The 11978-nt window shown below is 43.7% G+C and overlaps 1 protein-coding gene across 1 annotated transcript in view; it reads right to left on the minus strand.

Moving 5' to 3' along the window:
• Nucleotides 1–11978, minus strand: part of LOC123242074 (guanine nucleotide exchange factor DBS-like) — a 192825-nt gene that overhangs the window by 44978 nt on the left and 135869 nt on the right. Inside the window, exons 9-11 of the mRNA XM_044669566.1 lie at nt 6882–7103; nt 1146–1238; nt 766–844 (exon numbers count right to left, since the gene is read on the minus strand). Of these exons, the coding sequence (XP_044525501.1) occupies nt 766–844; nt 1146–1238; nt 6882–7103 (394 nt within the window). The remainder of the gene's footprint in view (nt 1–765; nt 845–1145; nt 1239–6881; nt 7104–11978) is intronic.

Genomic DNA, 11978 nt, shown 5'->3' on the forward strand with positions numbered 1-11978 from the left:
CTCTCTCTATACTTAAATATTTACTTTCATCTCATTCATTAGAACATAAGTTTATTGACGATCACCCTAGTGCAAATATCAATAATATGGAACTAGGTCTTGATCAATGGCACATTTAAAACCCAGCAGAATTGTGTGTTGGCTATGGGAGGGAAGAGGGGAGAGAAAGAACATGAATCTTGTAACCACGGAAAAATTTTCTTAATCAATAAAAAAATTAAAAACATAAAAAAATAAATTAAAATAATAAAATAACAAAACATAAAAACATAATAAAGAAAAAAAGAAGTTAAGTTTATTGAAAGATGAGATGATTTCATCCTTTTTATTACTATCCCCAATGACTAACACAGTGTTTGGCACATAGTAGGCACTTAATAATTGTTGAAATCCACCTTCCACAGGCCTCTTACTAACTTTACCTCTTATAGTGCCCTCTGAGATCACTTTCCATTTACTATGGATGTTTTTTATCCTACTCAGTTGTGCTTCTCCATTAGAATCAGGAAAAACTTCTTCCCTCTGAGAGATTTCAACAGTAGACTTTGGCCACCTTGGCAGGTAATGGGTTTCCCCTCACTAGAGGACCTCGCTCCTTGGGCATGCCATGAAGTGGCTATTTTCCATGTCTAAGTTAAAGTGGATGGCCATCCACTGAGCTTCCCTTTCCCTCTCTATTTTGTGACTCTGCTGTGAGTGAATGGCGAGAGGGAGGGACTGTCACAGAGGACTCCTGGAGGAGAGAAGTCAAGAAGCCATACCTACCTCTGCAAGCTTCCAGTTGTCCCGTCAAGACTTTCCGGATCTCAGAAACCCAGAGGTTTTTCAGTTCTACTGAAGATGCCTGCACAGAGAGAATCACAGAAAGAAACTCTATGGACATCAGACCAAGTCAATTATGAACGTGTCGACACCTCTTGGAGGAACTAGACCCCTTTTGTGTGTTCAGGGGTTACAGTTTTCCCTTCAGTGATCTTTTGAATAGTCGATCAGCCAACAGGCATTTATTCAATGCTTCTATGTACTGGGCACTATGTTAATAAATGATTGATTGATTACCTGATAGAAGCCAAAAAGCCCTTCACGGTCATGAACTGTGACTACAATAGAAATAGAAAGTTCAGAAAGCAAGGCACGGGGCTTACCTGAATGATGTACACTTCTTCTCGACCATTATACCAAATTTCAAACTTCTTGTTGTCTCCCTTCACGTTTTCTGTGATGCCAACCATGCTCATCTAAGGGCAGAAGAAAACAGAAATTCTTGGGATTGCTGCTTTCTATTTTCCAGGGCAGAATTTCTCTGGTAGTCACTTCTCAGCTTTTCTTTCTCATGCTGTCCAGTCTCTTAGTCTCTGTCTTTCTCTGTGTGTGTGTCTCTCTCTATTTGACTGTCTGCCTCTTTTGGTGGCTTTTTCTCTGGCTATTTCTTTCTAGCTATATTTTTTCTCTATCTCAATCTCTTCCTTTGATGTGAATTGGTCTATCCATTCTGGAAAGAATTTTTTTTCTAAGCTGATCACACCCAACAGTACTATAAATCAATCAACACATATTTAATAAGTACCTACTGCGTGCCAATCTCCATGTTAGAAGAGAGGGTTAGTAGAACAAATTTTGAAAATCCCTGCTCTCAAAAAGCATTGTATTTTGTTGAGGGAGAAAACAAGCACATATATAATATATGCAAAATAAAAATAAAATAAATACCAGGGAGTTAAACACAAAGTATTTATGTAATAGTCAGGAAGTGAAGGCCCTAGCAATTGTTGGGGAGAATAAGGAAAGGCTTTGTGTAGAAGACAGGAAGAAAACAACTCTAATCATCTCCAATCATTTATTTATCTCCTACATATGCTGGGCAATGTGACGGGCACCTGAGATACAAGTACAAAGAAGGAAACCTGTGTTGCTTACAAGGAGTTTGTATTCTATAAGGAAAATCATGCTGGCATCTGTGGGGGTTAGGGAGAAAACACAAAGCAGGAAAACTCATTAGGAATTTATTGCCATATTTCAAGTCAAAGAGGGTAAGAATCTGAGCTTGTGAGCTTAGAGAAGGGAAAGCATAAGAGATTTGATGGAGATAGGAACAAGATTTAAGAACTGATTAGATATATGTGTGTAGTCAGAGGGAGAGTGATGTGTCAAGGATGTAGCCAATATTATGAACATAGGAGACTGGAAAGATGACAGATTCAGACTTTCCTGACCAAAGAAAAACACACAAAAAACCCAACAGAACTGAAAAGAAAATCTGATGGGGAAATTTGATACTCAAGAGAAATATCAAAAGGTAAAGCGAAAACTTAAAAGTTTTAATAAGGGTGAATTGAGTACATTCATACTTGGGAAGGTGATAATCAAAATAATTAAGATATCTATGATACTTGAGATATTGAAGGTACTTAAAATATGCAAGGTACCTAAAGTACTTAAGATACTTAAGAATTTTATTACTATTAGAGGAATGAAAGGGAGTATACATGGAATTAAGGAAGCTAAGTAAGATGGGCTGATATTAAAAAAAAAAAAACAACCAAGGGATGGGAAAAAGAAACAAATGGGGAGAAAAGAAAAGGAAAAACAGAAGGGGATAAACTGTCATTAAGGGAAGAGAGCATAATAAACAAATATAATGGAGGAGATGGGGGGAGTGAGCTATGCTTGAATCTTATTCTCATCAGAATTAGCTCAAAGTGGGAATAACACCTGCACTTAGTCAGCTATAGAAATTTACTTTAACTTAAAGGGAAATAGGAGGGTAAAGGGAGTAAGGAGAATGTGTGGACAAATGTGAAGGTGAATTGGGGGAGGTGGTCATTGAAAACAAAACATCTGTGAACAAGGAAAAGCTAAAAGAGAAAGAAGAATAAACAGGGAGAAAATAAGATGGAGGGAAACAATTAGTAATCATCAATACAAATGTCAACATGATGAACTCACCCATAAAATGGAAAAAAGAGTGAATTAAAAACAAGAGTCTCACAATATGTTGTCTACAAGAAACACATTTAAAACAGGGAGACACACACAGTAAAGGTCAGAGGCTGGAGCAGAATCTACTATGCCTCAGTTAAAGTAAAAAAAAGCAGGTGTAGCTATCATGATTTCAGACAAAACAAAGTAAAAATATATCTAATCAAAGGAGATGATGAAGGCAATTCCATCCTGATAAAAGGCATCATAGACAATGAAACAATATCAGTACTAAATAAATATGCATTAAATGGCTAACATCCAGATTCCTAGAAGAAAAGTTACATGAATTATGGGAGGAAATAGATTGTAAAACCTCTCAGAAGTAGATAAACCCAACCTAAAAATAAACAAGAAAAAAGATAGGGAGGTAAATAGAACTTAAGAAAGAATGATAGAGCCCTCAATAGTAATAGAATCTGTTTTTTTTTTAAACTGAGTCTGGGTCTTCCTGTTTTGTGCAGATTAAAAGCCCATCAGCCACTTGTGGGACCAGTCCTAATACTAATTGGTATGGAAGCTTTGACCTGCTCTGTTTCTACTTCCCGGCAGGTTGCTTTGAGCCCAACTGCAGCTCAGCACTCCTAAGTCCTGGTGACTCAGCTTTTCCAGACTTTCCAGCAGCAGAGATGACAGGTACAGGCAACTAACATCCAGCAATAGAGATACTCTTACTATTTAGGAGACTCAAAATCAAAGGGAAGGGACCCAGTCTTTTCCTTCAACCTTCCCTCTATAACTTTTCCTTTCTTTGTTTTAGCCAAAGACTGCAACCAAACTGTGGCTTAGCCCACGGTCTTTGGGAAGAAGGGTGGCTGAAGCATGAATAAGCTACAGCCAACATGGTGATGAACCTCTCAACCAGCAGGGCTAGTCCTCAGACAGCGGATGCATAGCTAGTCCAGCCCTAGAACCTTTCCAGCTGGGCAGGACCGCTCAAACTTGAGCTCCCCTGGCAGAGCCCTGGTTCCCTTCACAACATGGTGAAGTATTAGACTTTTTAGTGGAGGCTCTCAGATAAGACCTACATGAACTTCTGTCTAATTTGACTTTTCCATGAGGCAAGCTTATCGAGGATACGGACCATGCTTTTCTCAAGGCATGCCTCATCTAGTTTAAACATTTCAGTGTTATTCTTAATGAAAAAATAATCTATATCTTCAAAGAGTCCTAAGAGTCTGTGTAGCAAACAAAAGCTGTCAGTTGAAGAGTAGCCTTAGAAAGGAAGCAGAGTAATCTTGTAAATGAAGAAGTTACCCATAGTTCTCTCTTTTGCAAGGCCCTGGCATCTTCCTCTTTCGTCCATCTCTGCTAGTCAATGCTTATAAATTACTAGCAGTCTTATTTCCTCCCCAATGAGCCTCAATGAATTAACACTTTTAAACTTCTCCTTGAGCAATCTGTCTTGCTTCCGCTGGCTCTGACTAGGTCCACAGATTTGTATGTGTGTGTGTGTGTGTGTGTGTGTGTGTGTGTGTGTTTTAATAGCCTTTAAGGTTTGTAAAATGCTTCACATGCACAAGCTCACCTAAGACTCACAATAGTCCTATAAGGTAACTGTTGCTGGTATGACTAATTTTTCCCATTTTATAGAGGAAGAAACTGAGGTTCAGAGAGGGCTGGAAACTTTGCCCAGGGTCATACTAAGTCACAGATTTTGAACCCAGGTCTCCATTATCTGGGAAACTCTCTAAGATTATGGATTGGAGAGAAGGGGCCAACTTGCATGGGAAGAGGCCATTTCTTGGCTTGGTAATCCCTTAGATAATAGTGCCTAGCTCTCAAGTTCTTGTGAAACTCCCTGAAGCCAAGAGATTAACCCATTGTAAGGATCCTGGAAAGCTCTTCCTAGAGCTTCCATGGAAGAAGGACTCCCAAGCCATCCACATGGAAGTCCTCTCCACAACCCTGGAGGTTTCTTCTCCCATACTCCTGTTGTGAGGAAGATTAGTTAGTAATTAATTAAGTATTAAGTTTGGACCCAGCAGGAAGGGCTGGAGCATTCCAAGATGGAATGAAGGAGTAGGAAGTTGCTTGTGCTCTGAGAGAGACTCCATTAGTGGTTGGCACAAACTGTTGCTAGCCCTGGGAGATCTCAGAGTTAAGGACACCCTGCATCCTGATTCCCTGGGATCCTGAGTTGTGGTGGCTTCTAGCAAGTGAACAAGACCTGCAGAGCTGTACCAAGTGGAGGAGGAGTTTGGGACCTGGTGGACAGCATCTCAATCACACTCTCTCTACTTGGATACCTTGGACCACCTTGGCTTTTGGCATCCTGTGATCATCTGTGGATTACTGTGAGAACCCTCAAAGCCACCCTCAGCCCCTTTAGCTGTGCTGGTCAAACCTGGCTGGAACCAGGTTTGAAGCAGCCTTCTCAGAGACTCCAGAACTGTTCCTTTGAACCCTGCCTAGCTAGGTCAACTAGAATTAGAGTAGAGAAGTCCTCCCCTTGCCCTGTGGTTTTGCCATTTAGGTTTTAGTGTAGAATCCCCTATCCCATCCTTTTAGTTTCTCATAATTAAACTGTTTAAAACTTTTACCTTGCCTGCTAGTTCCAAAGACCCTGGCCTAGGGTGAGCAGAGTGACAGTTAGGCCAACTGCCATTCTTGATTCTTGGTCTCCCTATCCTAGTTAGTCCTGTCTCTCCTTCAACCCAGTGTGTGTACCCACAAACCATTAGGACACATTTACATCCCTGGTGCCCCCAATCTTTTTTACACTCCCAGCACAGGATACCTTTGTGTCCCCCTACCAGCCTTTTAGCTCCCTTTTACTAGAGTCTTCCCCCGTTAGAATGTCAGCTCCCTTAGGACAGGGAGTACCTTCATTTCTTCTAAATAATAAATGTTTGTGTTCTGACTGAGAATCAAATTATGTATATATGGCACAATTCAAATCTAAAAATGCAATATGAATAGACATAAAAAAGATAAAAATTCCCATCTAAACTCTTTGGACAGCTGCATGTTTCTATCTGTCCTGCCAGCTGAATTCCCTTGTATTTACTGATTTCCCCACTAAAATAGGAGCTCCTTCAGATCAGGGATTGGGTTACTTTCCCCAGTTATATCTCCAGCACTTAACAGAGAACCTGGCACAAAATAAGTACTTAGTTGGGACTTTGTGGATGTGGTTAGTGTTGGGAAACCCTTTCCCCCTCCTCTTTTTTAAGTCTTTTTTATAAAAGAGAGAATTCTGGGGGAGAACAAAGGGAAAGATATATTGAGAAATATTGGTGACATAACAAATGATCGATAATTAAAAAAAATAAAATGTTTATGTTGTAATGGTGATTAACCATGAAAGAGATGACTGTTCTGATGAAAGGACTTATTATGGAAAAATGCTTTCCATCTCCAGAGAGAGAGCTGTTGACCTCTGAGTGCAAACTATCATTTAATTTTTTTATTATGGCTTTTAAAATGATGGGTAATATGGAAATGTTTCAGGTGAAAAAATAAAATGCTTTAAAAATAAAGCAATACAGAGGCAGTTAGATGGCAAAGTAGATACTTTATCTACATAAGATACTTTATAAAGTATCTATCTACTTTACTACCTAACTGTGCCAAGCCTGGAATCAGGAAGACCTGGGTTTAAATCTGACCTTAGATACTTCCTAGCTGTGTGACCCTGGGCAAGTCACTTAACCCCAACTGTCTAGTCCTTGGGATGAATACTTAGTATGGATAAGACAGAAGAAGGTAAGGGTTTTTTTTGTTTTGTTTTGTTTTAAATAAGGTAATATGGGTATCAGTTTCTCTCAGGTCCTGGGTGGTTTCAGGGAATACATTTCACACCACTATTTGGTCCTAGGGAAGGGTCTGGCAGATAGGGCTCCCTCTGTCCGAGCTTCACATCCTCTTGAGAGGGAAGCTCTTACTACGGGAGTCGTTACCTTGAGAGAATTTTTAAAGCTGTACGAGGGAGATTTCTCGTGCCCGTCCACGCTGTCCTCTCGCTTCTTGCAGAAGAGCAGAAGCTTGGCATAGAGGAAGAGGTGCCGCTGCATGGGTTTGAACCTGGCCAAGTCTTTGACCTTGTTGTGGCCCTTCTTGTGGTCCGTCCAGACGCTGAAGGAGCCTTGCATCAGCAGCTTACCCAGCTCGTGGAGGTCTCCCTGGGGGACAGAGACACAAGGAGAAGGAGGCTCATTCCCTGGAGGGAGAGAGGCTCCCGGTGGGAGCAGAGAACCTGACGTCATCCATTTAGAGCCAGAAGGGACCTCAGAGGTCATCTCTTAAAACTCTCCTTTTACTTGAAAACAAACAAACAGAACCCCACGCTTTATGGGTATCTTATCTGACTTCACAGACACATCCCACCCCACTCTGGACAAAATCCTGCCTTGTGGCAAACAAAAGCAATCGAGGGGAAATAGTCACTCCAGAGATGGTGTCTGCGGATGGAAACCATCTTCTCTCCCAGGTGCAGCCCCCTCCCCTCTCTGTTGCGCTATATCTTCAGTGAGGTGGCCCAGGGAATAGAGCCCTCCATTGGGAATCAAGAAGACCAGTGTTCCAATCTGACCTCGGGCACTTCGCTTAATTGCTAGCTGCCTCAGTTTCCTAAAGTGTAAAACAGGGAAATGAACAAGCACCTACCCCACAGGGTTGCTGTGAGGGTCAAAGGAGGTCCTAAAAGAGCTATTTCCCTTTTTTCTGGGCTCAAGAGTTTATCTTCCTTTTCATGACCTGCCTTTCCCACTGCCATTGTGATTGTATGTGTGATGGGGGAGGCGAGCTGGTGCTGTCTCCTCTCCTAGACCTAGCCTGGCTCATATAGCACAGAAAGTCAGGCATGGGGTGATGGTTCAGTCCTGACGCTTGTGCCAGATGTTTTGTGACTCCATCTGGGCCTTTCTTGGCAAAGATACCTGCGTGGTGGTTTGCCACCTCATTTTCCAGCTGAGGAACAAAAGCCAAGAAGGTGAAGGGACTTGCCCAGGGCCCTAAAACTAGTAGGATGCCTCTGCCAGAAGGGTTTCCCTCCCTTCTCCTGCCCACCCCCATTGGCCATTCCATCTCTCCAGAAGAGAGTTAGGGGCAGGGAACTGATCTGAGGATTGTGACCCTGGTAGCACACTACAGGCTCAGAGGAGCCTGGACTACAGCAGGAAGAAGATCCAGGTGGAGCCGATAAACAACCTGCCCAGACCACAGGGCTCTGGCTTGAGCAGGGAAGGAACAGGTGAGACAGAGGCCATGTGGGATGGACGTGGGATGGCCCAACTGCCAAGGGGTCTCCTTTTATTCCTTCTCTTTGGCTGACGAATCTGAGGGAGGGCATGTCCCTGGCTGTGTGGCTCCGTCCTTATTACTCCATCTGAGTGAATGCCTTTCCTTTGGCTTGATTGTGTACATCACCCCGTTATTGTGGGAAAGCAGCCTGGCAGGTCCCTTTAGGAGTGTGGCCTCGAGCTAGGAATGACTCCCTCATGAACTCAGCGCGCAAAGCTGTCTGGGAAGAGCTGAGGACGTAGCCCAGAGGGTGCCCTGTCTGTATGGAGGTAACTAGGTGTCGACTCCATAGACGTGCATGCCCTGAGTACACGGAGAGGTACGTGTTCATACGTCTCATGGGGAGCTGGTGGGGGAGTAGATAAGGCGCTGGGCGGCAGTCAGGAAGACGTCTTCCCAGGTTCAAATCTGGCCTCAGACACTTACTAGCTGGGTGACCCTGGGCAAGTCACATAACCCTGCTTGCTTCAGTTTCCTCATCCGTAAAATGAGCTGGAGAAGGAAATGGCAAACCACTCCAGTATCTTTATCAAGAAAACTCCAAATGGACTCATAAGGAGTCAGAACAACAACAACAAATATATACACATTAGACACACATGTATTCTGAGTATATATGCCTCTCCTATCTGTGTGTATTACCTCCTAGGGAAACTGAGGCAGTGAGGTGGCATGTGGCCTGGGTGCTGGACCTAGAATTTGGAGGACTTGGTTGCAAATCCAGCCTCAGACACTTACTTACCAATGTGTGACCTGCACATGTCATTTAATTTGTATCTGCCTCAGTTTGCTCATCTGTAAAATGAGGATAATAATCTTACCGACCTCACAAAGTTGTTGTGAAGGTCAAATGGGATATCTGTAAAGCACTATACAAATTCTGGCTCTTAATCTGCACTAGTGGGACTGTGGCAGGAGTTATCTAAGGCAAGAGAAAATCTCAGAAAATTCCTACTTGGCCTATCCCCCGCCTTCTCCAGGGACCAGCAGGATTTCCTCTCTGTTTTTGCTGCGTGTCGGCTAATATTAAATGTGCTTCATAGAGAGCAGCAGTGAGGGAGGGCCCAGGAAGCAGCAGGGCTGGGTGCCTTGGAAAAGAAGTTTTACTGGTGAAAATTCACCCGGTGAGTCACTCGTGGGAACAGGGATCACAGACCCAGGGCTGGAAGGGACCTCAGAGGCCATTTAGTCCACCCCACTCTCAGCTCCCAGTTCTGGATTTATGGCCCCAGAAGCCTGGGAACGGCCCACTTTGTGAATTATAAACACATGGAAACACAAAGATCTGGATGGAGACACACACACACACACACACACACACACACACACACATTTCCATAGTTTTGGAGGAGAAAACCTCCATCAAAGTCTTTGAGTTTCCATTTTCAACCCTGAGATCAACCTGTTGGGCTCCTTCCTTCCTGTCATCATATTACAGCCAGAACCGGACCAGAAGTCCTGAGAGGAAGATGCCACGCTAGCGGTCAGGGGGCCTACGGTCCAGGCTGGCTAGTGCCCTGGCTGAGGCTTTGACTTCCCTGGGCCAGTTTTTCCCTCTGTAAGATGGAATTTGGACCCCCTGCTCCGCTCTCAGATCTCCAGGACATTTCAAACCGGCCCACGGAAGCGATGAGGTCCCGGGAGCATCCTCGCCCCACGCCCACGCCAGAGGCACGGAGTGATGACGCCAGAGCCCAGAACAGGAGCTCATCCATCCAGGGGCCGGGCTGCCTCTCCCATCCAAGCGTGGAAAGCAGAATCAATCACCTCGCAGGCCAACAGGCTCCTGCTGCCCAAATTGAATTAGAGGAGATAGCTATTTCCTAACGTTTCACACATGCCTTTTCCTCATCATTTTCTCCTTTTTTATGTGATTTAATCTTGGAGGGCAGCATCTAATTCCTGCCAGTGGCCTTCCGGGTGCTACTCTGGTATGTGGAAAAGATATTTAATAGGAAGCTTCTGTTTACAGAGAAAGAGAAAACACCAGAAAGCCGATGCTTATTCCTGGAGCCCATAAGAACTCTCCTGTCCCTTCCCCTAGTGGCTCGTCACGGACCGAGCCTCGAATACAAGAGCAGCTAAATGTGTGTGTGTTGAATGCCGTCATCTAAAGTTATGGGCAACCTAAAAAGACAGACAAGTGGCCCAGTGAAGGGAGAGCGGAGGCAAGACCTGAGTTCAAATCTACTTCAGATACTTTGGGACCCTGTCCCCAAACCTGAGTCTGCCTCCATTTCTTTGGTAAATTCCAAAGGCAAAATGGAGATAATCATAGCATTGACCTTGAAGGGTTGTTGTAAGGATCTGAGATCATATTTGTTGAAAGCCCCAGGCACACATCTAGTATAATAGAATATAAGTGATTATTCCCATCCTCTTCCTGAAAGGGTCCACATTATCATCATCATGTTCCTCTATAAAATCCTTCCCTGATGCTTGTGTTTATCATAAGACAGATGGAGAGCTGGAAGAGACCTCAGAGGCCACTGAGTCAGACCCACCCCCCAAATAAATCAATCAGTCAGTCAATGAACATTTACTAAGCATCTACTATGTGCCAGGCATTGTGCTGAATGGCAAATGAGAAAACAAGTCCAGAGAGGTTCGCAGGACCTCCTGGCACTACCTGAGAGGCAGGCAGATGGCATCATGCATTAGATTAGGATCAGAAAGAGCTGAGTTTGAATTTTACCTTTGACATTTACTAGCTGGCTAAGTCCTGGACCTCTCTGAACATCATTGCTTTTATTTATGAAACGAGGATGATAGTAACACCTCCTATGGTTGTGGTGAGGCTCAAATGAAACGAGAATATTTTAAAACTTTGAAAATGTGAAAGGGCTAAAAATGGATTTTTTTAAATAGATAAAAAAATGGATATCTTGGTGCTCTCCGACAACCCCATGTGACTATAAATGATAGAAGATGTGCTGATCTGGCTCAGGGAAGGTTGTTTCTACTCTAGGAATTCCCCAGAATTATGAAAATGAAATATAAAATGCAGCCACAAGAGTCATCACTCTTAATGGGAATTACTCCTTCCAGAGAGTAGATTCTTGATTCTCTCTTGTGAGGAAGATTAATTTAGTATTAGTGTTGGACCTAGCAGGAAGGGCTGGAGGATTCCAAGATGGAATGAAGGAGCAGGACGTGGGGCTTGTGCTCTGAGAGAGACTCCATTAGTGGTTGGGACATAACTGTTGCTAACCCTGGGAGATCTCAGAGTCAGGGAAAAACTGCGTCCAGATTCCCTGGGATCCTGAGAGGTGAAGCTTTCAGCAGTGGACAACAGACCTGCAGAGCTGCACCAAGTGGGGAAGTGGTTTGGGATCTGGTGGACAGCATTGCAAACTCCCTCTCTCTACCTGGGTACCTTGGATCACCTGGTGGAGTTGGCTCCTGGCATCCTGTGACCATCCTTGGATTTACCGTGAGACCCCAATTGAAAGCCATCCTCAGGCCCTTTTGCTGAGCTGACCAACCCTGGCTGGAACCAGGTTTGAAGGAGCCTCCCTGTGACTTCAGTACTTCTTCCTTTGTGCCCTGCCTGGCTTAGGTCAATAGAATAGTGTAGTCAAGTCCTTCCCCTGCCCTGTGGTTTGCTCTGAGGTTGTAAGTATAGAATCCCTTATTCCCATCCTTCGTTATTATTTCCCTCAATTAAACTGTTATATACTTTTACCTTCTGCCTGCTGGTTCCATAGACCCTGGCTTAGGTGGACTGAGTGACTGTTGGGCCAACTGCCATTCCT

Source organism: Gracilinanus agilis, chromosome 3, assembly GCF_016433145.1.
Source record: "Gracilinanus agilis isolate LMUSP501 chromosome 3, AgileGrace, whole genome shotgun sequence".
NCBI lineage: Eukaryota > Metazoa > Chordata > Mammalia > Didelphimorphia > Didelphidae > Gracilinanus > Gracilinanus agilis.